General features: G+C 40.5%; 1 protein-coding gene across 5 annotated transcripts in view; it reads right to left on the bottom strand.

Moving 5' to 3' along the window:
- CEP128 (centrosomal protein 128) overlaps positions 1 to 25,648 on the bottom strand; it is a 323,574-nt gene extending 297,926 nt beyond the window's left edge. For 2 of the 5 annotated variants that reach the window (XM_060261804.1, XM_060261807.1), the window contains exons 1-7: positions 25,375 to 25,567; positions 19,414 to 19,563; positions 14,591 to 14,677; positions 12,509 to 12,632; positions 10,709 to 10,827; positions 8,562 to 8,653; positions 6,378 to 6,450 (exon numbers count right to left, since the gene is read on the bottom strand). In XM_060261804.1, coding sequence (XP_060117787.1) covers positions 6,378 to 6,450; positions 8,562 to 8,653; positions 10,709 to 10,827; positions 12,509 to 12,632; positions 14,591 to 14,677; positions 19,414 to 19,557 — 639 coding nt within the window. In that variant the 5' untranslated portion in view covers positions 19,558 to 19,563; positions 25,375 to 25,567. Of the gene's footprint in view, positions 1 to 6,377; positions 6,451 to 8,561; positions 8,654 to 10,708; positions 10,828 to 12,508; positions 12,633 to 14,590; positions 14,678 to 19,413; positions 19,564 to 25,374 lie in introns of all 5 variants that reach the window. The other 3 variants (XM_060261805.1, XM_060261808.1, XM_060261806.1) reach the window with 3 other exon arrangements.
- Positions 25,649 to 26,510: the final 862 nt, after the last annotated feature.

Below are 26,510 nucleotides of genomic sequence, written 5' to 3'. Positions count from 1 at the left end.
TTCCAAGATATTACAAACTGTTCTGACGTTATCTTTCAAATATCTTCTAGGAGGGAACCCTGCTTGGTCATAATGCATTGTAGACTATGAAACTTCCTTTAAACGTTGTGCCAATATTGTGGCAAAAATTTTATAATCAACATTTAAAAGGGAGATTGGACAATAGTTTTTAATATCTTTCAGATCAGTATCTTCTTTTGGAATCAAAGATATTGTAGCTTCTTGCCAGAAAACTGGCATTTGGCCTTCCTCTTGAATCTTTTCAATAAGACGCTTAAATCGTAATAGTAAAGGCTCCTCATAGGCTTTGTAGAATTCTGCAGGCAATCCATCTGGACCCGGGGTTTTGCCATTCTTTTGAGATGCCATTGCATCTCCAAGTTCCCTTATTGTTATTGACTCATTTAGAATTTTTGTTGTTTTTTTGTAAATTTATTAAGATTATTTTGGTTGATATATTCTTCTAAATCTATTTTATGGACTTGTTTATCGTCATATAATTTTTTATAGAACTGTTCCACAATTTGACATATCTCTTGCTTTTGAGTTCTCTCTTTATTATTCTCATCTTTCAGTATTGTAATTATTCTTTTGGCCTTTTCTTTTCTCATTCTATAAGCCAACCACCTTCCAGGCTTATTGGCATGTTCAAAAATTTTTTGTCTAGCATACCTCAATTTAATCTCCATCTCCTCCATAAGAATCAAGTTCAATTGGTGTTGCATTTCTTTCACCTTTTTATGAAATTCATGTTTCGTCAGTTGTTTTTTAAGATTCTTTTCAGCTTCTCCAGCTTGTGACATTAGATTTTGAAAATTTTCAGTTCTTTCTTTCTTTTTCTTAATACTATACCTAATTGCAAGGCCCCTAAAATAAGCTTAAGCAGTGTCCCAAACTACTTGCATCTTTACATCTTGTGTTATGTTCTGTTTAAAAAAAGATTCCATTTTCACCTTAGATTCTTAAAGAAAGTCTTTATCTTTCAAAATTGAGATACTTAGCCTCCATGATCTTCTTATTCGTGTACCTTTGAGCTTTATCATTACAGGACTATGGTCTGAAATAACTCTTGTTTGAATTTCTGTCTCAACTAGATCTTTGATCATGCTTGCAGAAAGCCAACACATATCAATTCTTGACCAAGTTTGGTGGCTAGAAGAATAACAGGTGAAGTCTATAGAGTTAGGATATCTTGTTCTCCATACATCAACCAAATCCAGTTCTTCTGCTAATTTCCAAAAACTTATTGACAATTGAAGACTTTTACTTTTAGTCTGTTTGTGTGGGGTTTTTTATCCAGTTGTCTGTCAGAGACTGCATTGAAATCTCCTATTAAACAATATTCTATGTGCTCCAAATTTGATAATTTGAGACGCAAATCTTGAAAAAATTTCTCTTGTTGATCGTTTGGGGCATAGATATTTGCAAGTGAATTTTTATTATCATCCACTGTAATTTCCACTAACAGAATTCTTCCATCTTCAGAAGCATACTGCAATTGTGGGTTAAATTTGTCTTTAATATATATTGCCACTCCCCTTTTCTTCTTGTTCATGTCTGTTGCTATAAATAAATTACCAAGTTTTTTTTTTATTTTTCAACAGATGTTGATCTTTAGTTAAAATATGAGTTTCTTGTAAGCAAATTATGTCCATTTCCATTTTTATCAAATATCTAAAAGTCTTCCTCCTTTTGACAGGAGAGTTAAGTCCATTCACATTAATTGAAACTATTGAGGCCATTATGGGTTTTGCTTATCATTATCTTATCTTTTTTGGATTGCTGTCTTGTGTGATATCTCCGTGGTTCATTTGGATTCTCTTCACCAGAACTTTCTTCCTCCTCATCATCATCGTTCTTTTCCTTGCCTTCTTTTTCCTTCACTCTATCCAGAAAATTCTGAGCGTTGGAAATGGAATTTATCCTGTATCTGTTCTCCTGGTAGGTAAAAAGGCCTTCTGGCATTAGCCACATATAGGACATTTCTCTTCCTCTCAAAAAGTCTGTTAACGCTTGGTATTCTCTCCTCTTTTGTCTCACTGGCCAAGGTACCTCCCAAAATTTTCGCCATGTTTCCAGCTATCATCATAGGTCTGTCTCTTACTTGCTTCAAAATGTCATCTTTAGTCCTCTTTCTTGTGAGCTTCAAATGAACTTCACTAGGTAATTTATTTTGTCTTGTGTAACTTGATGGCACCCATCTACTTGATCAAACTCTTCTTCCATCCTCTGAGGAGTCACCTGTAAAATTTCAGCTAAGATTCCACTTAAAATTTTCTGTAAATTTTTGGTTTTCTCTGGTATATTTTGAAACCTCAACATATTTGCAGCTCAGTCTACTTCCAACTGCAAAAGTCTAGAATCATGTATATTCTGTTCTTTTTCCAGATGTTCCACCTTTTGGATATTCTTTGTCACCTGACCATCTAATACTTTTAAGGCTTTGTTAGTCTCAGATGTCTGTCTGCTGTTTTCCAAAAGCTCTTGTTTAATCTCTGCCATCTGTTCACCAATATTGTCTACTTTACTAGTCAGCTGTGCTATAGCAGTCATTAAGGTGTTTGCATTTCTTTCATATCTCCATGCATAGTTGTAAATTTCCCTGGCGCAGGTGGAGCATTAAGTGAAGGAATTGATGGCTTTCCTTCTCTGTTTTCTTTTTTTGTGACTGTTTCTTTGAAACCAATCCCAGCTTTATTTTCCATTCTTATTACAATAAGCACACTCACGGCCACAAATCCAATAATGCCTCTTCAGAGTTTGTTTTGAAACTCTATGTTTCTATTTATAACAGATAAACTAATCTCCACCAAGCAATGCCCTTATTATGAAATAGTTTTAAAAAGAAAACAACCTTCTAGCTTCTATCAACAATTTGTGGTAGCCAAAACAATAGTATGAATAACAGTAAATAAAACTTTTTAGCCAACCACACTTAATAATCAATAGGCAAAACAATTCAGTTAACAGCAACAAAAACAATTCACTATTACACTTCCTCTAGCAATGCTAATTCAGTTGAAATCTAAGTCACTACAACGTCTTTCAACAACTTCAAATTTCAGCAACTTCAAGGTATAAATTTGTAATCTAGGGCTGAATGCCCTATTTGTAATCCAAAAGTGAAATCAAGAATTAAAAATTAAGTCAATAATCCAAAAAAAAAGGAAACCAGGCACTCCCAAGAAGAAAAGCAAAAAATAATAGAAAATAGAAAAAAGTTCCCATATTTGGTAATGCAAAAAAAAAAACCCCTAAAAGGGTGAATAAAAAAGGAATCCAAAGCCAAAAATATTTATACCATGTCAAAAATATTCCAGTCACAGATAAAAGAAAGAAAAAGAAAAAAATGCAAACAAGGTTAAAGGGTTATATCCATATCATCCAACAAGAATAGGTAAAAATCCACTTTGGAAATCTGCAGAAGTCTACTTCCAGCCAGAGATCCTACTATGTCTTATAAGTCAGTATAAAATACCCATCAGCATTTAAAAATCAGTTGGGACTCTTATAAATTCATTCAGAGCACTTCAATTTAAGCTTCAAAGTATTTTTAAGCCAACTGTCCTTCACATCCATATAAACTTGCAAGCAAAAAACTTTCCCCAAATCCAAAACTTTTTTATTCCCCTAAAGGGGATTTAAAGCAAATCAGTTAGATTCAGCCATCAAGTCTCTTGTATAACTAAAGATTGGTGTGATTCTCCTCATCTCTCTCTCTCTCGGCTTGGCTTCGCGAACGAAGATTTAAGAAGGGTGCAATAGTCCACGTCTGCTGCAGGCTCGCTGGTGGCTGACAAGACCAATGCGGGACAGGCAGGTCCGGCCACAGTGGCTGCAGGGAAAAGTCTGATTTAAGGTTGGTGCTGTAGCAGTGCGATTCTTCCTCATGCAGATGTTATAAATATTACCAGGCTAGGCAGAAACTTTTACAAGCCTTGAAAAAGAAGGAGAGAAAGTCCGCCCCCCACCTTCTCAGTCTTTTGCCTCACTTGAAGTCTGTTTCAGTCCTGGTTTTCCATTTCCCTGCTTGTCAGGAATACTGCCATTCACATCAATAATATGAAGAAGGAACACTTACAGTAGAAGCAGGATCAATGCAGCTTGACTTAGTATTGCAGAAATTTAAAGTCCAAAACGTAGAGTGCAAGAGAAGAAAAGAAGCCGGTGGCTGACCCTCTTGCCATTTAAAAATGGCAATGGGAGCGAAGAGGCTAGGAGCAAGTGGGATCGGGGGGCAGCTGCCTCCGCTGACACCCCCATTCTACCGCTCAAGCACCCTGCCTTCTGGGACCCTTCCTGGGCCCCAGAATTGAGTCATCCTTCATGGGCGATCCGATTTAGAGGCGGCTCTGGACATGCTGGTCTGAGCCGCTTCTGAATGCGCATCTCCAAAACCGGAAGTCCAGAACTGCTGTGTTTAAAGCAAGACTTTGACATTAAGACCTTAGTGATGTCATTGTTCCCTGTTAGCTTAGAAAATAACAGAATGTTCATGTTACAAAAATCAAAAGAAAATGTGCAAGGTCGTAAAAAGATTACAGAGGAAGTAACAGCGCTTTTAGTGAGACTCTTAGGGGATTGCTTGCTTGGACTCCATTCAACAAAACCATGAATAGGCCTCAGCTCCACATGCTTTCTCCCTTAGCCACAGGTAAGAGAGAATGACTCCATACAAGAGATCCCTGACTTTATTTGAATACAAAATCTCCATGTTCAGGTCTTCATTCATACAAGGTGTGAGGAGAGAGCACATGACAGTAAACTAGAAAAGGGTGAAGAACCATAAAATGTATTGCAGAAACATATAATCAAAATATCTATTTTTCAATGTGACACCAGTGTGGCATTTACTCAGTAAATCCTTCTCCCTCCCCAATGTTTTAACTGTTTCTAATCTTGGCATTTATTTTAAGCTTTGGTTTTCAATTATTTTAATGTGAGTGTTGATTTTAATGGTATTTAATACAACATTTTAATTGGTATGTTTTGGTGACCCTCTGCAACTTGCTACAACATGAATAGTATGATTTACCCAGCCTCAGCTGCTACTTTCAACAGCAGCATTCCCAGAAAGCCAATGGGGAGCTGCGATTAGAGTTTCTGACTAGGATCTGAGAGACTCAGGCTGGAATCCTCACTTAGCTATGGAAGTTCACTGGGAGACTTTACGCCAGTCACATATTCTCACTCTAACTTACCCCACAGAGTTGTTGCAAGGATAAAATGAAGGAGAATTGGGAAGCTGTTTTGTGAAGAAAGGAAGAATAGAAACGAAGTAAATAAAGTTGATGATGGGGGCAGATAAAAGGTAGATTAGTGGGTGGGAAGGAGAAGCAGCAAGAAAATGTGAGGATATGCCAGTTGCCAGGGGAAGGAAAAGAGGAAATAGTTTGGGGAGGCAATACAGGGGAAAAGCGAAGTACCCCCCCCCCCCCCCAGTCTTTGCAGGTTCCCTACACCACAACTTGGATCCAGCACAGCTGGCATTGTGCATTTTCTCCTAGGGAGTGACTGCCAGAGGGAGGGAAGCAGAGAAAGCTGAAGACAGGGGCAAATAAAGGTAGTTGAGTTGATAGGTAGGAGGGGGAAAAGGAAGCAGGAAAAGGGGAGAGCCTACAGAAGTTTTCAGGGAAAGAAGAAATAGTAGGGGACAGAAAAATCAGATGCCCTCTGCAAGTTCATTTGTATAATCCTAACAGAACAAGTAAAGAAAAAAAATGTTGGATAACAATGAAGAAGACTGTTCAGTCAAAACACATATGGTCCTGTATGATTCTTTTATGTGAGTGTTTTCTTACTTATTAATATCTGGTGTATGTATTAAATGGCAACTGGTTTATTAGGTTTAGATATGTTTCTGTAATAGATTTTATCTGTTCCTTGACTACTACTACTTCTTTTTTACTATTAGGCATGTTGGTTGTAGGTTTATTTTTCTACTTTTTTGGAGGTGTGGGTGCACATGAACCAGTGGAGGATAATACTTGAACTTACAGCAGACAGAACCCCAAGGGCCCAGTAATGACCTGGAACAGTCCTGAGGGTCTGCTTCAGTATTTGGCTTCTGTAGAGTTTTAAAGCGTACCTTTTTTTAAAAAAATGCTCCTTTGGGCCACTGTTTTGGAACAGTTTGCTAGGACGTTTTGTGAGAGCTGTCAATATTGGCTTACAAAGAACATGTAACACAAACTCACTGGTCAAAACAAACAGATTTTCACATCAAGATTGACAGCAACCAAAAAACTCAAGACCTTCTTGTCATTCGAAGGGTTCTTTCACGTAATATTGTTAGTAACATAGCTCACAAAAAGTATGCTGGATTGCCAAGCTCCCCAACCCAAATGAGCAATACTGATTTTGTCTAATGCACTCACCGTTTCCTGTCTTTGAGGATCGCCAAGCCTGTCTGTCAGCTCCTCCAACACCCTTTTTGTCTCTGCTTCAGTTCTTGGAGTAAGAACAGTTATATTATGAAATCATAGCAAGTATTCACTATATTATTTCAGAACACAGCTTTTCTGATACATTAGTATTACAGTAACATATCAGATTTTTTAAAAAAAACAAACAAGCAATGGTTTGGTCAACTTTGCCAGTTCTGATTTTCATTCACACCACAAATAGTAATTAAAAGTCAAGCAATGAAGCTGTAGCAGGCGCTCTTTAGAGGCACTTCAGAGCCTTGTGAAGATGTCGCTTTATAAGGGGAGGAGACACCATGAATGGTAGAAGAATGGGATGAGTTTGCAAGCTGGATATCATAAAACCAGATCATGACTACATATGCTCACATGAACCAGTGGAGGACAATACTTGAACTTTCAGCAGACAGCACTCCCAAGGGCCCAGTCCTGAGAGTTTGTTTAGCTGTATTTGTTGTACGTGTATGGACCTGCATTTGAAAACTATTCACCAACTGCTTGCATTAGATCTACACATTCTGTCCCATTCAAATGCAATGCCCAGTATGCAAATAAGGGGGGGGGCATGTTGGATAATCCCCCTTACCCACCATGCATAAATTCTCTCCATAAAGGGTAACATCTGCAGAGGATTATGAAGCAGCCTTAAAACTGAGTTTTGTAGAATTTGTCATCTAAGTTTTAGCAGTTACATGTATGTGAAGGTACGTGGGAGCAACACAGGTAAGTAGGTTTGTTCCTAACAAGCTCCTCTTTGAACATGATGTCCAACACAGGAACATCAGGCAAGGGCAGGATGGGCATGATCCCATACTCCATCACATGGTATTTCCAACAGAAGAGTGACCATCTACATAAGGTACATATGTGACAGGGTTTTCATACAAGTCCTGCAGAAACCATGTACTAATAACAAAATAAAACCCTGCAATGCAATTCATATATGAAGCAAGCAGTTTTCGCTGAGATTATCCCTGTCATCATATCATCTCCCATGGTAATGGACTCTCTGCTTCCCACCTACTGCCACTGGCTCAGCACTTAAACTACATCACTGAAGAGACAGGATTCATGGGAAAAGCTTTATCCAGTTTGGGCTCCTCCCTCACTCATCTTGATCAGAACCACAAGAGTGGTTTCAGTTATTAGAATTTTCCCAGTTTAAAACTGGTCGCTGGTCTACTTCAGCTGACCATGTAAATGTGAGAGGACTATAAAGCTCAACCATCTTGGCCTTCCCTTAGTTCTGGGTTTCCATTTCACTATTAGACTATCTGTCAGAATTTGTGTCCTTGCACAGCCTAAGCTGTCTATGGGCTTAAATGGGGCCGCAAAGAAATTCTCCAAATAATTTTCTCTCCAAGGATAAAGAACTTCTGTTTCTAAAAGAGCTTCATTCCAAAAAACACCCAATAAAGCAGGAAGCACAGATAGTTAGGAAGCATTGTACTGCAAAGTAAAATACAGCAGGACTGGCTACAGGAGAAAAAAACAGGGCAGTGCTAAAATAAGCTTACAGTCTGCTGACCTAGACTGACCATGGAGCACAGTGCTTTTCGCCTGTACATTTTGAACTGCAGACTAAAGGAGTAACCCCCCATGTCTGAACAAATGTCAGTTTGGTTGGGGGGTGGGGCGGCTAATTCTCCAATTCCTACCACAAACCCATTCACCAATAATATTCCCAGTTACAGATCAGAGACTTTCTGGACCCAAATCCCGCAGTTTAGAGGTTGGACAAATTGGCTCCTTGGCATCTCCAAGGAAAAACCAAGATCTTCCACCAAAGAAGTGACAGCTCAAGGATCTCAAGTCATGTGCCACCTTAAAAATGTCACTCTATCCTCTTTAGTGCATCTGGGATCCAATTCCGCATTCCAGCAAATAAACCTGCGCTATTTACCCCCTTTCATAACAAGCCCCATATAAGAAAAATATTGCAAAATAAAGCAGCCCCAATATTGCAAAATATTGCCAAATAAAGCAGCCCCAAATGAGACTCAAGTTAAATAATTCTTTACCCCAAGCAGCACTGCCTAATGCCATCCCCAAGGTATGGAGGCACATCTTCAACATTATTTTTCAAGCAACCCTACCTACCACAGCCTCCCACAAGAAAATGTTCCCTGTTCATACCGATTTCTTCGTGAAAGCTCTCTGCTGAGATCCTCCTCCAAACGAATTTGTTCACTGCTAAGATCTCTGAGTGACTGGTGCAACGAGTGTAACTGTAAATGTGAATATATACAAGCTAAAAATAGGTGGGTTTTGCATGACCATTTTCTTCGGTAACATCTCGCATACAACATTTTTCACTCTATGTAATTGTACAATGTTTCGAAGCTAACTAGACACAAACGGCAAGAGTGCATTCCAAGGTCTTCTACTCCAGGACTTCACAATTAGCACATTTCAAAATCAGTGGAAATCATTAAATCCCTCCCCACCCACAGTTTACAAGTGGACCCTCCTGGGCCAATCCTAAATGGATGCAGCACCAGCTCTGAAATTTAAGTTAATTCGCTTTGACAATTTTTTTCTCTCTCAGTTCTACATTATCTTTATTCTCCTGTTGATTCTTTATATTTGCCTGCTTTTCTTCTTTCTAAGCTCCAAACTTTCACATAACTTTTGCAACACTGCCTGCTTTCCTACTACTCTTTTTTTAAACTTGAGAATGCCCTGCCACTCAAGGTCCAAGCAGCTCAATGTCTAAAGCAACCCCCAGTTATATCAGTTAACAGAATAATAAAGTGATAAAACTTTTTTTATCCTTGTTCTTTTTCATGTTATAACTGTGTTTACTCAAAAGGAATATGATCCCGATCATAAGACAACTCCTTTAAAAATATTACACACACAATATTGAATGGAACGGTAACTTTTATGCAAATATAAGACATCCCCCACCCTTTATTCATAATGTATCTGGAGGGGGGGGACACTAGTCTTGCACTTGAGTAAATACTGTAGTAGATTGTAAACCTACAAACAAGGCATGACAGTGTCAAATTTATTTTTGTACAGTCCTAGGTATTTTAGGCTTTTCAGAATTAAAAAAAAATCGCTGGATCTGAACTATTACCAGCAGAGCACATGGATCTTTGCTGCCTTATACCCCTTTCTTTGACCTCTACACTTTTCAAAAAGCTTTTCTCTAAAGAACATCAGTGAATGCACAGCAGGTTGAAATCAATTCCTACTCAGAAGTTAAACAAAACAGGGAGAGGAATTTCCAATTCCACTAAAGTTCTCCCAACACACATCAGTTCTCACACTTTTTCCAGGTCTCTTAACCCCATAAGAAGCTGCATTACACTAAGGCAAACCACTGGTCTATTAAAGCCAATATTATCCACTCAGATTGGCAGTGATTTTCCAGAGTCTCAGACAGAGTTATTTCACATCACCTACTACGTGATCCTTTTAACTAGAGGACTGAACCTAAGCCCTTCTGCATGCAAAACAGGTGCTCTACCATTGAGCCACAGCCCCTTTAGGATAAGCCAGTTGGGGCATAGAGAAGAGAAAGATTTGTAGAAAGAAGCAGAAAGTAACAAAAGTTATGTCCAACCCATCAAGAGCCATTCAAGAGCCTTTCTGAGACAGAGAAGATTTGCTGCTTGTGGCAGACATCAATGTTTATCTACTAAGTTCTTTTTGTATAATGCAAAAAAATTCATCCTAACAGCTTTAAGGGAATTTCTCAACTCTGCAAATAGCTCTCAATAATAATTAACATCATCACCAAATTCTATTAAAGTGATTTTAGGTAAGATTGACACAAGACTAAAATTAAAGAATCCTAGAACAATCTGTTGACTGTTTATAGCATTACTCAAAATACAAAGAGAAATGGACATCTCTTACTTGACCAAGACAGGAATGAATGCACTCTCAACAAAGAGAAGTCAGTTTAATTCTTCAAGACCAAGATTAAAAATAGCACTTAGTGGAACCTGACACTAAACAAATGCAGGCAAGATTTAAAATCCTATTGGTGTTTTCTCTGGTTTACCTCAAACATAACTGCAGGCAGACTCTATTTTTACAAGTGAATTTGTTGTAAGGTTTTTAACAATTCATACTAAAGTCAAGCTTATAGCATTTTGACATAATTCAGCCTGGCTACATTTTCTTCCACCTGATGGACAATGTGAAGAACTCATTCTGAAGAGACCATGTCTCCAAAAGGCACCCCAGCTCCATATGGAATTATCCCCATGACAGGGAGAGGAGGAGAAAGAAGAGTCATGAATGTGTCTTCTGTTGAGAATTAATACCTGATTTACATTGGCAGCTCTGTCAACGAACCGGACAGCAGACCTTGATCTCCGACGTTGCGTGCCCAGTACTTCACTGTAATCCCTGAGAGGAGAAGTAGGCTGGAATTGACGAGTTTCTTTATGGAATGAACAAAGAAAAGAAATCAGCATGACTTTCCCTTGAACAATTTGTTTATATACATTTTGTAGTCATACATATGAACACGAATACTAATGTAAACCTTTTAGCATTATTATGGAGAGCTTGTCAAGCACGCATATTTCTAAGTGAAATCATGGTTTCTTACACAGAAAGCAGGCCGCTAGTATCCACCGCCCCCCTCCCTTTTACAATGTTTCGGCAAGCAGTAAATCCATCTAGCCCAAGGATGTTTACATTGCAGCCTGGCTGTGAGGTGCCTCTCCTCCACATTCACACAAACAGTTCTGGAAGAAGTGTGAGAAAAGGAGATTTTTTAATAGCCTAAATTCCTTAGTAATAAAATAGATACTATGTACTAACCATAACTCAAACTGCATCTGTATACTATCCTTTGAAGTAATCCTATATAGTAACTGTGTAATCATGTGTTCGTCATTACATCCAAGGATTCTGTCCTTGGTAAAGCTTCAGAGTTTCTACAATAAAGCAACTTTTGATTTAACAACAAAAGACGGATTATTGAGAAATATTGATGCTTGACAGAGCTACTATATTTAGTTAGATAGTGATCTGATTCCTACTGACATATTTCAGGCAAGTAATGAAACAAAGCAACACAAAGACAGTAACTGTAATAATGAAAATACATTCAGATGAGTAGCAGTGTTGGGCTCAAGCAGCAGAACAAAGTTTGAGTCCAGCGGCATCTTTAAGACCAAAGAGTTTTATTCAAGGTATGAGCTTTTGTGTGCATGCACACTTTTTCAGATACTTTGAAATGGAAGTTACCAATCCATACATATAGCTAGACGGTGAACAGCTAAATAACATAAAACATAATGAAGATATTTTAACAGATGCAAGGACCAAACATGAATAACAAGCTGAGTTTATATGGTCACCATCTGTTTGGATTTAATTGGGGGGGGAGACACATGGTGAAGTAAATAAATCTATCAAAATCGGACACTTATGTGTAAATATATCCTTATTTGTGGAAAGCTGAGAGCAATCAATTGAGACCCTGCTACCTCCAATGCTTGAGAGCTGGTAAGTTTTTAATGGCTGTTATCTATTCTTTTTTGTATGGACTTTACTGTTATAAGCCACCTTGAATATTTATTTTTAAATAGAATGGGAGATATAAATATTCTAATAAAGATATGAATTTTCAGTAGAATCCCGTGTGACTTCCAGATTTGAGAACACTCCCAGCTTTTATACTGCCCAATTTTCACACATGTCAACTGATTCACTCAATCACTGCAGAGCAAAGATATTAAGCATTCTAATAACCAGTACAGCAGCTAGACAGTAAGACATGAATTGCTAAAACCCAGATGCAAATCCATACACTGCTGAGTGTTATGACCCTGGACTAGTCATTCACTAGCAGTGTAATCCTAAACACAGTTAACACCTTCAAAATACTTATCCAAAGTATATCTCATAATAATTCATAAAAAGTACAATTATTCAAGAAAAGAAAATGATTCCAATGAACATAGAAGGTTACCTGCTTAAGATTGCACTGTAACTCTCAATCTAACAGCTAGGCTGCTACAAGGATAAAACAGGAAGAAATCCATGTATTCTTTCCCAAGCTCCTTAAAGAAAGGACAGGAGAGGATAGAGAATGGTTCACTAGAACATACCTGGAGCTCCACCATCCAAATCACTTGGATATAAGCTAGAAAGGGATGCACTTCTTCCTCCAGAGTTTCTCAATAATCGCTGACTCCTTAGTTGGCCGATAGACTGTTGCAGAGTTTCTTTAAGCTGCGTTAAAATGCAACAAAATGCATGATATGGTAGCTAGGACAGAATGACGTATGCCAAGAACTACATAATACACAAGGAACTATTTAATACGCACTCAATTAAATATCAATGTGACACCTTCTGAAGAGGATGGTGGGCAGTCACATCTGACTATTCCAAAAACCCCATGCAGATGTACTCATATGGTGTGGCTTTTTAAATTAAAAACCTTAACATTTCAGTTTGTTAATCGTCTCTTATTTGTACTACATGAAGCAAGCTACATGAGGTCTGCCAACTGAATCACTTAGAGCACATATGCTTTTAACCTATACTCTTAAAGGAGGGAGGGCTAGAAATTGAAAATTAATAGTAGTAGTAGTAATGTTATTTTAAAAGCTGTTTTAGTGCTTAAATATTTTATTATTTCCACCTTAAGGAATCTATTTGGGTGGCATAGAAAGGTTTTAAATAAAGTCTGACAGCTTCATTGCAGGAAGAAGCAGGCATCTGGAAGCACCTACTATGTCCTTAAGTACATTATCACTGACAAATTGATTTTTTAAAGTAAATGGCTCAAAATAGCATGTCGTTCTCACTAACAGAGCAAAACAGTTTTTCCAAAATTGTATTTCTTCACCCCCATGGTGCACTTTTACAAGTGTCTAATACACTAAGACCCCCACCCATTGAGCACCATCATACTTAGGCAAGGCTTTTTTTGTAGCAGGAACTCCTTTACATATTAGGCCACATACCCCTGATGCAGTCAGTCCTCCTGGAGTTTACAGTAGGCCCTGCACTAAGAGCCCTGTAAGGTCTTGGAGGATTGGCTACATCAGGGGTGTGTGACTTAATATGCAAAGGAGTTCCTGCTACAAAAAAAGCCCTGTACTTAGTGTATAGCGCGTTGTTAGAGATGCAAAGCATGCCAACAACCGCACCAGACAGCTTAACATGTTTCTGTTGTCTACGAGGTGCTGCTTCTGAATGTTCAAGTCAGAAGCATCAAAGCAGACATTTTAGATTTGCTTATCAATATGGCACATCTAAGATCTGATTCAAACATGCAAAAAACACAGGACACAGTTCTTCCACTGCCAAACCAAGCCATAATGAGGGGGAATTTGTGGTTCAAGCCCATACCACAGAGAGTTATGAACACAGGAAAAACAATCAGAAATATCTGCTCTCCCCAACCTATAATATTAAATGCCACAGTGCTGGGGAATCTCTATCTCAAGTTTACCTGGGCATTTGAATGGGCCCTGATAAACAAGATTCAATTCCACATTTGAATTCCAAGATTCAATTTTCACATGTCTTTGTAAGCTCACGTCATTGACAGTCAGTACGTGAAACTACAGATTTCATAAAGGGGGGTGGGAAATCAGGACCCTACTTATAATACTAACCAGATGTACTCAAGACAAAGCGTTCTAAGCATCTGCTAGATGGTTGAGTTACTGGGCCAAGATCACTGTTTGAGGGAATGGACTTCCTTACATGGAAAAGGAAGAAACAAGTAGTACTCCAGAGCATGCACTTGTTGTTTTCTTAAAATAAAAAGACTAATATAGGAATCTTATCAGAGCACCACAGGAAATTACTGTGCAGTCCAAGCTGAACTTCTCCCGACCCAACTTTAATCATAAAACACCATTCTAATCCTAGTATAAAACAGGACATTAGAAAAGGCCACATTCTACATGCAGCAGCCTACACGCAGCAGCACACTTTGTTCAGAACAGAAGTTAGTAAAAGGCAAACAATTTACGCAATCTGAAGAGAAACTAGAGCTAGCAAGAGAAAGCAAGGCTGCAACATAGCCCATATAGCTTGATCCCCAAATGGAGGAAGGCTGACTACAATGCCAGCCCTCTTCTGGGGAAAACAACAACATGGAAATGGGGAGGAAAACACATCTAGCAACTTTTTGCACCTGCTCGTAATTTAAGTAATACCTTGGTGCTCACATTTGCAATTGCTTCTGCCTGTTCACTGTTGTACTCACGGTACTGGTCCAACATCTGGTCCACGTGCCTCAGGTTCCGGTTGGTATCCTTTAAGCAGATAATGAGAGGAAACATCATTAAAACTGAAATCCAAGCAACAAATACTACATCTTTAGAAGCTCTGCCACTCCCAAGCAAAATAAGACAACTTGGAATTCAGAATTGTAATTTCCAGAACTAGGGATGCTTAATAGCCAAGGGCCACCCACCCTTAAATCAGACATACATGAAGCCAGGAACACATGCATTGTTTCTGAGTGTTAACACGTTTGAGTACTGAAGCTAAAGAGGCCTTTCTCAATGCATTTGGCCCCATAATTGCTCATATGAAAATCACTATAGCACAAAATTGTGCTACACTGAAGAGACTCCCATGCTGCATGGGTGAAGTGGGGAGGGTCTTAGGTGAACCACTAATTTGCAGTACTTTTTGCTAAGCACCAAGTGAACATTCTGGTCATGCAATACAAGGGCTTTTCATGCAGCAATAAGAGAAAAAAAATAGTTAACTGTAATTCTGTTGTCAAGAAAACTGGGTAAGTTTCTCACTAGAGTAAGAACTGTGTCATACAGTGTCCTCAATGTGCATGCTGCTTTACCAAGAACAACAGGTACTTGCTCTGAAGAGCTTGAAATTTTACATACAGGAGAGAAGAAGAGGCAGAGATAAGTAGGGAAGAGCAAATATTTATTCTAGTTACCTCGGCTTAAGCTAAGTTTTGATATCAATGGAATACCAAAAGGTTGGGCCATAGGCTTCATGGCAAAAGTTGAACTTTGAGGAAGGATTTAGAAAAATAAAAAAAAAATTACATTATGATATTCACTGGAAGCAGCAAGGGAGAAAAGGCGGAATCCTTTGCACAAGCAGGAAATGTGGAGATGGTTAAAATGGAAGCCCTGGAGAATCACATCAGAATGGAGAGGATGGAGGCAGGGGAAGGCCATGGAGGGCTTTGAACATACATTTATCAGCGACCCAGCTAGTTGCTAGTCTAATCTACGAAGTCACAGGGCTTTCTAATATTTCCTCATAGGAAAGATGTTATTGGTATTATTGGTATTTATCTGGTATTTTCATAGTCAGTTACTGAGTAGGCTACTGATTCAGTTATCCAAAAATGGCCACCCCAAAAAATCCTAAAACTATTTGAGATTTCTCAGGACTGGTGAAGAGCCACAGCTAAAGGGCATGTAAATGGCTCTCAGTCCTTTTCAATGCCTTCAGAGTGAACTCTCAGCATGGAGAAGGCATTTAAAGGGACCATGGTTTCTCCATTAGAAACAATGGAGGATGGGGGACCTTCTATTGGCGCCCATAGAATTGGACCCTCTGGTCCAGTCTTTTTGAAACTGGGGGGGAGGTGGTTTGAGGAGAAGCACCAGCAGCTATGCTGTAAATTGGGTGCCTCTTCCTCAAAAAACAGCCCCCCCAAAAAGCTTCAGATACTCCGGATTGATTCTCCATTTTGGTCCCCTTAAGCTGCAATAGAGCGCCCCCCCCTGCAAAAAAAAATTAGGTTTCCCAAATATTTCCTGAACCTGAATACCATACTAGTATTGGGATTTGGGAATATCTGGAAATACCAGTATTTTTCTGGTTCAATATACCTAGGCCCCAAAAACATGCTTTTTTTTTTGCACACCCCTAGCCATAGCCTCACATACCCTAACCTTCTACTACACATTTACCCAGCTTTTGAGTATTGCTTTTCCAACAATTTTTGCATGTAAAAATAAAAGACTTGCTGGTGACCAATCATTGTACTAACCATATACTCAAATCTCATGCCTTTTTTTTTTTAGAGTTTTGTTGTTATCATCAGTGTGACTTACATACACGTAAGTGTGCCTTCCAACTGCAGCTCAAATTGATTATTTTATATCAATTGTATTTTGCATTCAAACTGTCAGAAATAGGTACAGTAACCACACTGGTTTGTTCCCAAATAACTTGATACTTTTGTGAGCCACAAGTAATATTTCTCATGGACACACAATACCGCAAGCAGTTGAACTTCTTCACTAGACAGAACTGCAGCCCCTCCTTTGACTTGTGCAAGATACATGGGTGACAGACTATACTTCTTAAGCGGCTTAAAAGTGTTGTGCCAACAACTACAGTACTGTGAAGGGTTAATTCTTCACAAAGCCAGAGAGCCTTGAGTGACAGGCAGTCTGATTGGTCAGCCAAGCAGAAAAGTCTTGTAAAAGCTGTATGCTGAGGTGAGTCATTCGGATTCCTGCCTTAACTGAGAAGAGACATGTACTGGGACTCTCCAGAAATAGCCCTGACATAAAAGGGTTTAGTGCTGATATCAGTTGTGACTGAACAGAGTCTGAATTTAGCATTAGCTGTGAGCAGTCTGAACACAGACAGAAAAGGGTGAAAGTTTGGCAAGAGTTTGGGTAGCAGAGAAGACTCTCTTCTCCTTCAGTGGGGGAAGTCATCCAAACTGGTTGGGTCACACCTCCTCGCGTGTGCAAATCTATGTGACTGTATTTTGCTCAAAGCGAGGCTGAGTTTTGATAGCCCTGCCACACTAGCAGGATGCTTGAACCTAGCTCCACTTTCTTGGAGACTCTTACCATATTGGTATGGAAGACAAAAAAAAGCCTTGGAAAAAAGCCCCTGTTGCTGGCCTTTAAAAAGAAAAAAGGGATTGTTAGGACAAACCTCTCCCTCCACAGGTTCCAGGCATCAGAGACTGACCAACGGCAGATTCATCTACAGTAGCACAAACCACCATAAGTGCTGAAAGGCCCAGGTCATTCTACAGTCATTCTACAGCAATTGGCACCTCCCATTAGGCATAGATTTCCTACTGGAGACATTTCCAGAGTTTTACAAGGCCTTGAGCAAACCATCATTTGGGCGTCTCAAATTGTCAGAATCTAAAGTTTCCTTCTAGGAAGATACCTTTTTTCTTGCAAAGACGACGTATGCAAGGATTTCTGAATTAGGGGCTTTACTGGTCATGAAGGAATTTGTGTATATTTCAGAATGGATTCTTCCTTTGTGCCAAAGGTTTTTTCCCCTTATCATGTTAACCAAGAATTGGTAACACCTTTCTTTTGTCCTACGTCATCTCATCTCAAAGAGAGAGTCTGGCGCAAATTAGAAGTGCACAGAGCTCCATGCATCACTTAAATAGGATGGTGCAGATTAGGTTAAAGGATTTTCTGTCTGTGTCTCATAGCCTCTAGATAAAAAGGTCTCAAAATCTGCCACCACTTTACGATCAAGTCATGTATCCAAAAAGCATATGAAGTGCAAGGTCTGAGACCACCAAAGGATGTTATGGCCCACTCTACCAGGTCCACAGCAACATCAGCAACCTTTTCCACTGGTACTCTGGTGAAAAACATTCATAGAGCTGCAACCTGATCCAATTTTTATACCCATGAGAGACACTTATGGGTTGGACCAGTTAAAATCTGCAGAAGCTTCATCAAATAAAATGGTGCAGAGCATAGTGGTGGAACAGAATAAAAACAAAGATCCTACCCAGATTGTAGCTTGGACATATAACCAGTTTGGATGACTTCACCTACTGAAGGAGAATGAAACACTGGAGCTTACCTGAAGGTTTCTTCTCTTTAGTGGGGTGAAGTCATCCACACCCCGCCGCCAAAAAAAAAAAATCTAGTCAGACATAAAATCCATTATAGAGCTGAGCTACACTAAGACTGGAAGGTCAGTCTCAATACAGTCTACACAAATTTGCATATACCTGCCTGGAGCGAGTGGAAGAAAGTAATCAAATCCTAACCATTTTGATGACTTCACCTAACTGAAAAGAACGGGATAGATTTCTAGGAAGAGAAGAATCCCTACTCAGTCGAACAGAGAGAGTTATCTGAGGTGTACAGAGATCCTCAGTCTGGAGTGATTAGAAACTGCCTTTAGAAGAAGAATTGCAGATTTATACCCCGCCCTTCTCTTTGAATCAGAGACTCAGAGCTGCTTACAATCTCCTATATCTTTTCCCCCCACAACAGACACCCTGTGAGGTGGGTGAGGCTGAGAGAGCTCTCACAACAGCTGCCCTTTCAAGGACAACCTCTGCCAGAGCTATGGCTGACCCAAGGCCATTCCAGCAGGTGCAAGTGGAGGAGTGGGGAATCAAAACCGGTTCTCCCAGATAAGAGTCCACACACTTAACTACTACACCAAACTGACTCTCTTTAGGGATCTAAAAATCTGTTAATAAGTCAAGAAGTATACTGGTGCTCCAAGAGAAGGAGTTTGGTTACTGGGAAGAGGGTACCAGCCTTCTGGGCACCAAAAAAGTCAGCAATTTATATAAGTATAGTGTTTTAGAGGGTTTGGGAAAACACTGAAACAAAAACTTCTCAATATAAAGATCTAATAACTGTGAATAACTTAAGAAACTCTCATTAGCCTTATATATAAGAACAAAAGTCTGTGTATACTGTTTTTACTTCAGTAATTTCAACTTCTGATTACACCTGACTTTGCCCCTTGATGTTAAATAAAATTTTTGTTATTTTGAATTTTAAAACCATCTCAAGTTCCATTTTCATGGATTTAAGTTAAAGAGCAATCCTATCCCTTCCCTCAGTTTCCTGGGCTGAGCAAACAGCCATTTTATCTTATTGTCTCAGGGCAGGACAGCCAAAGTTTTCTCGGGAGGGAAATATACATGATACCTGAGCTGCTCAGTTAGTGAAGGGACAGAGAAACATAGGGAAAATCCAGCCTCTGAAGGAAGGAAGTGGAAAAGGTCCATCATAGCATGAAATGGGCCATATGTAACAACCTGTAAAGTGCTTGCCAAAGTATGGATCTTCTCAGTTACATTTTCAGCACAATGGTTTTGGATTCTGCTGCAAGGTGCTCTTACAGGACAGCGCCTCCCAACTCTACGACGGAAGGTGTCTGATTCACTGGACGAATCTGCCATTGGTATCTGAAGATATAAAAATTAATAATTCTTAAAGGTGAAATGTTACAATTCATTGGTTAGCAGGGTATCACCACAATGTAGCATCACACCGAGAAACAAAACTCAGGACAAAGATACACCGATTGGGAGTCCCCAAATATCAAGCCAACCACTGAATTCTATGGAACCAGATAAACTAGTTGCAGCCAAAGACACCACTGAGAAAGAACAAAATTCAGCATTTAACACACACACAATACAGGTTATCACCATGCGCACAGTCGCATCCCAGACATTTTCTGTGAACATCAGGATACCCAATCATGTGCACATAATACATAGCATTAAATGAATGATAATAACTTACAAAACACTTCCCACACATGTAACTGAACAAGCCTTGTAACAGAAAAGCGCATTAAGGATCAGCATGAACACAATGAATCATAAGAATGGTATTTAGATTATACAGGTTATAGCAGCCTGAAAACTCTTAAGTGAAAAAGTAAAAGTTCTCTGAGTCTGCTACAATCCATTGTCTGAAGAAATATTTACAGAGAAATGTTTGAATGAACAGCCAAAAAAAAAATCCATCCTCACAGCAACCACAAGATTACTTACCTCCTCCCCTGCTTTGATGCACCACTGCTGCAAAAATTAGACTTAAAAAAAAATCTCCACTCCACTGTTCCTCTATGACTCCTCAAGTCTTTGGAACTTATTCAAATGAAACATAAAGCAGTGTTTGCTTTTAAAGAGCACCACAGTCCTGGAGCATTAGTTCTTCAAAACGCCACATTTCCATTTCATTTTGTTTCCTTAACATCTAAGTGTTTTTGTTTTCAATTCAGTTGCCTTACCGAGACAAGGTTAATTTAAGTCTGCTTTTGAGAGTTATTGCTCATTCTTCCAAACTTCTTAACAGGCTCAATAAAGTAAAGAAACAAAATAGTAAGAATCAACCACGACATCAGATTTACGTGGTACCTGTTTATTCTGCTATTGAGTTGACATCCCAGTCTGGGGGCAGCTGTGGTGCACTCAAGTGCTTCTTCCACTATAACATCATTTTGAGAGACTACTGGAGCAGAACTACAGAGGGGTGTTTTGATCCCAAACTGCACCAACAGCTGCTCACATTCCAGAACAAGAGCAAATCCCATTCCCAGCTTTACCCCTAACATTGTAATGCTAAACAGAGCTACACCTCTGTAAGCTCTTTGACTTCAGTGGAATTCGAGGGATAAAACACAGCTTAGGATCACACTGTAAATTCCATTCACACCTCTAGCCAGCAGCACTGACATTATATTTTCTGCCAGCCTGCTTTTTATTTGCAGCAGTGTGATTCGGCAAGCAGCTAAACTGGTTTTCACATAGCAGCCAATTGTGGTTTCATCCCAAGTACTCTAGACCAGTCCTGGCCCAAAGACAAAGCTGAAATAAACATTGCACTCGATTTTCCAGATAGCTCCTAATTAAACACAACTGCATTTGGTTTTGGTGTTCTCACAATAGCAGAAGCCATCAGTGCATTGCTTGATAACATGTGGTAGAGCAATGATACAGGATGAGAACTGGGAATAAACGCATATTGGAAGCTTGGCCTAATCCTCTTTTTCTGTCGATGCATCACAGAAAAGGGGCATGTGTCTTCACAAAGCAGACTTTGCATTCTGCTTCCACTATCTTCAAATAACATGAAGGGTGCTCCAGTGCAATTACATTCATTGGCTAAATGGAAATGAAGAAACACAATGCTGACCAACTGCTCCCAAACTGGTAGCCATCCTTCAGGAGCACCGTGCCAGAAAAGGCTCTGAGAGACCCAGGTTCAAATCCCCACTCTGCCATCAAAACTTGCTGAGTGAACTTGGGCCAGTCACACACACAGTTTAACCTACTTCACAGGGCAGTTGTGAGGATAAAATGGAGAAAGTAATGGCATAAATTGCTTTGGATCCCCACTGGAAAAAGGCATGGTCTGAATAAAGTGAACAAAAAAATACCATAGCTTCACTTTGATTTTATGAGGGGTTTTTTTTAACTGAATCCTAATCTTAAACAATTGACTTGCCATACCAGTCTACAAGACACACAAAACATCCCATACTGTGAAAATGTTATGATGCAAGACCCAGCACACTGGCCCTCAAGCATACTTCTTTGCTGGCACAGCAAACTTTGGGACTGGGCCACATCTTCAAGTTTCTAAAAACAGCAATTTTTAGTAGCATCTCTGAACAGAACAGAAGGCATAATTGTTACAGAGAAAACCTAAAGGCTCTGCTCAAACAGCAACACTGGATAGATTGGTTAATAAAAGGAGGAGGGTGCAGTTGGATGAATAGTCTAATTCATCCCAAAATAGGGTTTTCTACTTGTACAACTCTGAAGCGACATTCTCTTTTATTTACCTAAACAAGTTGCAACCACATTTATGTCTAAATTTTCGTACACACCGGAGAGTCATCTTAACAAGATTAAATTGTTCTCCCATCACCATTTAAAGCATGTTAATCATCTATTCAATGGTTTCTCAAAAGCCTGACAATTAACGCTGCTCCTCTAAATACATCATGACTTAGATTTCAGATACCTGCTCTAAGTGGAATCTTAAATACAGCAAGAGAAATCGTTCATAAAGCAAAATACATTTCAAAGCAATGGACCTTCCAATGTAGAAGAAGAAGAAGATAGAAGATATTGGATTTATACCCCGCCCTCCACTCCGAAGAGTCTCAGAGCGGCTCACAATCTCCTTTACCTTCCTCCCCCACAACAGACACCCTGTGAGGTGGGTGGGGCTGGAGAGGGCTCTCACAGCAGCTGCCCTTTCAAGGACAACCTCTGCCAGAGCTATGGCTGACCCAAGGCCATTCCAGCAGGTGCAGGTGCAGTGGAGAAGTGGGGAATCAAACCCGGTTCTCCCAGATAAGAGTCCGCACACTTAACCACTACACCAAACTGGCTCTCCAGTGTGGAGGGAAAAGACACTGTTCGATCTGCATTTTAGTATGTTGTATCAGTTATTTTCACCGCTATGGAGGAAACCCTCTTTTCAAAAACTGACATTCACCAGCTTTCCCAACCTATGCCTCTAACTAGCTTCAAATCAAAGGAAGATCAGACACTCTACACCATCATTTCCCCAGCTTTCTACTCATAGGATATACCTTCCACCTCAACTTCCTAGTAGAGGAACCCTGGAAATCTAGCATGGAATCTCTAAACATTGCAGAATTCTGAAGCATGCTGTAAAGCACTCAGTTTGTATGTGGACACTTGCTACGCCCGTTATACTTCTTCATCAATCCAGGCATGAACATACCCATGCATTTGTATAATGCAGGGGAAAGTTAGATGAACACAGTTTTTAGGAAACTTATCTATCATTACCTCCTGTAAGCTTCTTCTAGAGTACAGTTTGGAAAAATACTGCTCTGAATAAATATAGGAAGAACAGTTGTGAAATGGGGTGGGGGAAGCCACAACTCCAGCCTGCAAGGAACAGGAAAAGGAAGTTGAGTCAATCCGAGATATTGGTCAGGCATTTGTATCTGGTTTTAGCTGCAATGAATCTATTCTATGTAATTACACAGTGTGTAGCTATTGGGAAATTAAGGGGAAGGGGAACAAGACCATACCATAGCAACCCATAGACAGCCCTATATTGGAATAAAATTACAAACAAAACAAGGATGGACCTTGTATCAGAAATGCTACACCCCCAGTCATTTGCTCACTGGCACTCCATTTTGATCACACCCACGGGGCAATGTGACAACCTGTACGATTCCCCAGTACAGACAGCTATACAACAGAGACCAGATTGGAAAGGACAGGTGAGCCTCTATGTTGTCTCAGTTATATAACAAAGGTCTGGTTTAAATGCAATGTCAGCATGGCAAAAGAACTCAACTGTGCACCTTTGCACTCACATAGTGCCTTGTTTTCACTGGCCTGTGCACAAACTTAATTAGCACACCAGAGATCTGTAGACAAGGCAGGCGCTGTACCAGCATGACAGTTCAGCACATGCTGTCACTTTACGCGCAAGCCACTATGCAAGCTGATGTTGGATACTTTTTTGTCTTGCCTAAGTTACACTGAAATAGACCCTCTGTTGTGATCTCTAGAGCTTTAAAGAATTTATGTGTTGCAGAAAACACTCACATCTAATAACAGTTGGAAAAGGCAATATCTGGTGTTGAAAGAAAAAGAGAAGACAACCCTGAAGCAGGATGACAATTAGTGAGATAAGATAGTGAGAACAGCACCTTCTCTCTCCTGTTAAGTGTCATTCCTTGTCTGTCTCCAGGTTGCTGCTCTTAGGGCAATTTCCTCCTCCTTCTTGGAAGTTCAACTCAGACCCAGACACATCACATATATTTGCACTGCAAGCTTATATAGACTGGCACATGAAATGGCACAGCTTTCCCCAAAGAATCCTTGGTAGTGCAGCATGACATAGAATGGAAGGGGAGCATCTGAACAATCAGACAGATCATTAGCACAAAAACAGAGTGTTGTGGCATTTCAGGGACTAACAGATTTATCAAAGACGAAGCCAGCTTTCATTAGTTATATTGTTGAGGTTACACTGCTTCACTGGCAATCCCTACTGTGTATTACAACTCAGTATTATCATAAGAGGTGCCTACTAGATCAGACCAGTAGTCCACCTAATCCAGCACCTTGTTTCACAAAGAGGTCAACAGCAGCCCTGGAGAGCCAATGCCTCCTCCCGATGCTGCCTCCTAGAGGTCTATTGCTTTTGGATGTGGAGGTTTCATTTAAGTCATCTTGTTCGTTATTAGATATTTTTATGCCATGCAGTTACAATTTCAGTTTCACCTATAAAAGCCACCCTTTCTGCAATATTTACATATGTAACAACTCATTTCAGTTCTCACACATATATTTCTGTACAGCTGTGTACCAATCACTTCTGGGTTGGAAAACTCTACTGTCTCCTACGCCCCTTCCCCCCATTGGTTCAGCAGCTTTCTGGAAACCCAGATCTTAGAAAACCAGTAGCACTTGTCACTTCAAGTGGCTTGCATCTTGTCCTCCAAGACTAAGGATAGTGAAAGCTCACTATCCTAAACAACTTATTCCCATTCATACACATGACCCGACACCCAATTGTCACTCGCACTGCATCAAATGGGCATCACTCCCCAGTAAGCACACACAGGTAGGGAAGGCAAACCACCCCATAAAAAGTCTGCCGTGAAAACGTCACCCCAGAGTCGAAAACGACTGGAGCTTGCACAGGGGACTGACTACCTTTACCTTTAAGAACACACAGGATTGTAACTTTCTAAAGACGGAAGTCCTGTTAAAGTTTACAGTAAGTGTCCCCCGAGTACAGATGGTTACGGCAGGAGACCGGAAAGCAATCCTAAACAAATAATACTCAGAATCCTCCCCGGGTCTGTTCAGGGGGTCTGTGTCGCAGGGCCAGCCTGGTCCGTAGACCAAGCAGGTGCTGTACCAGCATGTTCTTCGGATTGCACTGAAAAAGTCATACATGCCTAGGCAAAAGTGATATTTGCAATACCGGGAGTGGAAGAGAAACCGTATGCAATCGCAGAACTACTAATATTAAGATCCTTTGCGTGCAGTTTTAAAAAACATCCAACATCCGCCTGCACCACCAAGTGTCATACATGTAAACGTAAGGCAGGCACCCTCAAACCCGTACTCCAAGCTACAATGGACACTCACACGATCTCGGCGAAAGATCACCCCAGCAGTCCATTAGGGCTACGGTAGATTCACATTTATTCTTCATATCAAGGCCCATGGGACAAACCCGCCCCTTCTCACCTCTTACAGCCGAATCATGCCTCACCATCGCCTCCTGCTCCAACTGTCCCGCACCCAGTCCCAGCCAGCTCCCTACTCACCCCGCCGCTATGGCAACTTGAACTAGCCGCCTTGCCACTAAGAGAGAGCGGCCTCACCGGCGGCAGGGTCCCCTGTCGCACAGCATCCTGGGAGTCGTAGTTCACAAGCCCTAAAGCAGCTGTCCGCTAAAAGGCATAAGTGACTACAACTTCCAGGATGGATCGCGAGAACCGCTCTACGAACGGCCTGAAGCGCCGCACGCCCGCGCCCCAAGGAACAGTCTTAGAGCAAAGCGGTAGCTCTGGAGGCCAGGCCGCGCCCACTCCTTAAAGGGCCAGGCGCGTCCTTCCTATAGCGACACCTTGTGGGAAGAAATCGCTGGATATCTCATATACAGAAAGCTAGTGATTCTTTAACTGAGGAATCCTAGAAATCAAAAGTTACTAACCATACGCTGTATGACAGATTTTTAGACCGTTGAAAAATGCTATGATTAAATATGAATCAAGCTGCATTGTGCAGGGAGTTGGACTAGATGACCCTAGAGATCCCTTCCAACTCTATGATTCTAAACTGCTTCGTATCTCCTTTAAACTCAGAAACAAATCTCACTGCATTTGACGACGGTTATTCCTAATGAACGCAAAGGGTAGCAATTCTTCTTAGGGTTACCCTCCTTCAGGTGGTAGCTGAAAATCTCTAGCTATAACAGCTGATCTCCAGATGACAGCAATGAGTTCACCTGGAGAAAACTGCCTCTTTTTCTCCATTATACCCCATTGAAGCCCCTCTCTTTCCCAAACCATCCCGTCCTCAGCAGGCCAGTGCGTGGAGTTCTGCTGCCTGAGGTTTTCATGTACGCTTTGCGCGTGCACAATGTGATGATGTCACCTAGAGGTGATGTTATCACTGAAAGCACCTTGTTTCTGGGCACTGCGGGGCTGGGGGAGCTTCTCCAACCCCTCAGCATCCAGTCAGAGGTTCAGAGACGGCGTGAGGGGGTGCCTGCCCTCTCCCCCTGTCAGGAGCTGGCACCCTAGGCCTAGATCACCTACTCCCATGTGCTAGCCCTGTCCTCAGGCTCTACCACCAAAATCGCTAGATATTTCCCGACC

This window comes from Heteronotia binoei, chromosome 21, assembly GCF_032191835.1.
Source record: "Heteronotia binoei isolate CCM8104 ecotype False Entrance Well chromosome 21, APGP_CSIRO_Hbin_v1, whole genome shotgun sequence".
Taxonomy (NCBI): domain Eukaryota; kingdom Metazoa; phylum Chordata; class Lepidosauria; order Squamata; family Gekkonidae; genus Heteronotia; species Heteronotia binoei.
The sequence above is the reverse complement of the archived record's forward strand: the minus strand, read 5'-3'. Positions and strand labels throughout refer to the sequence as shown.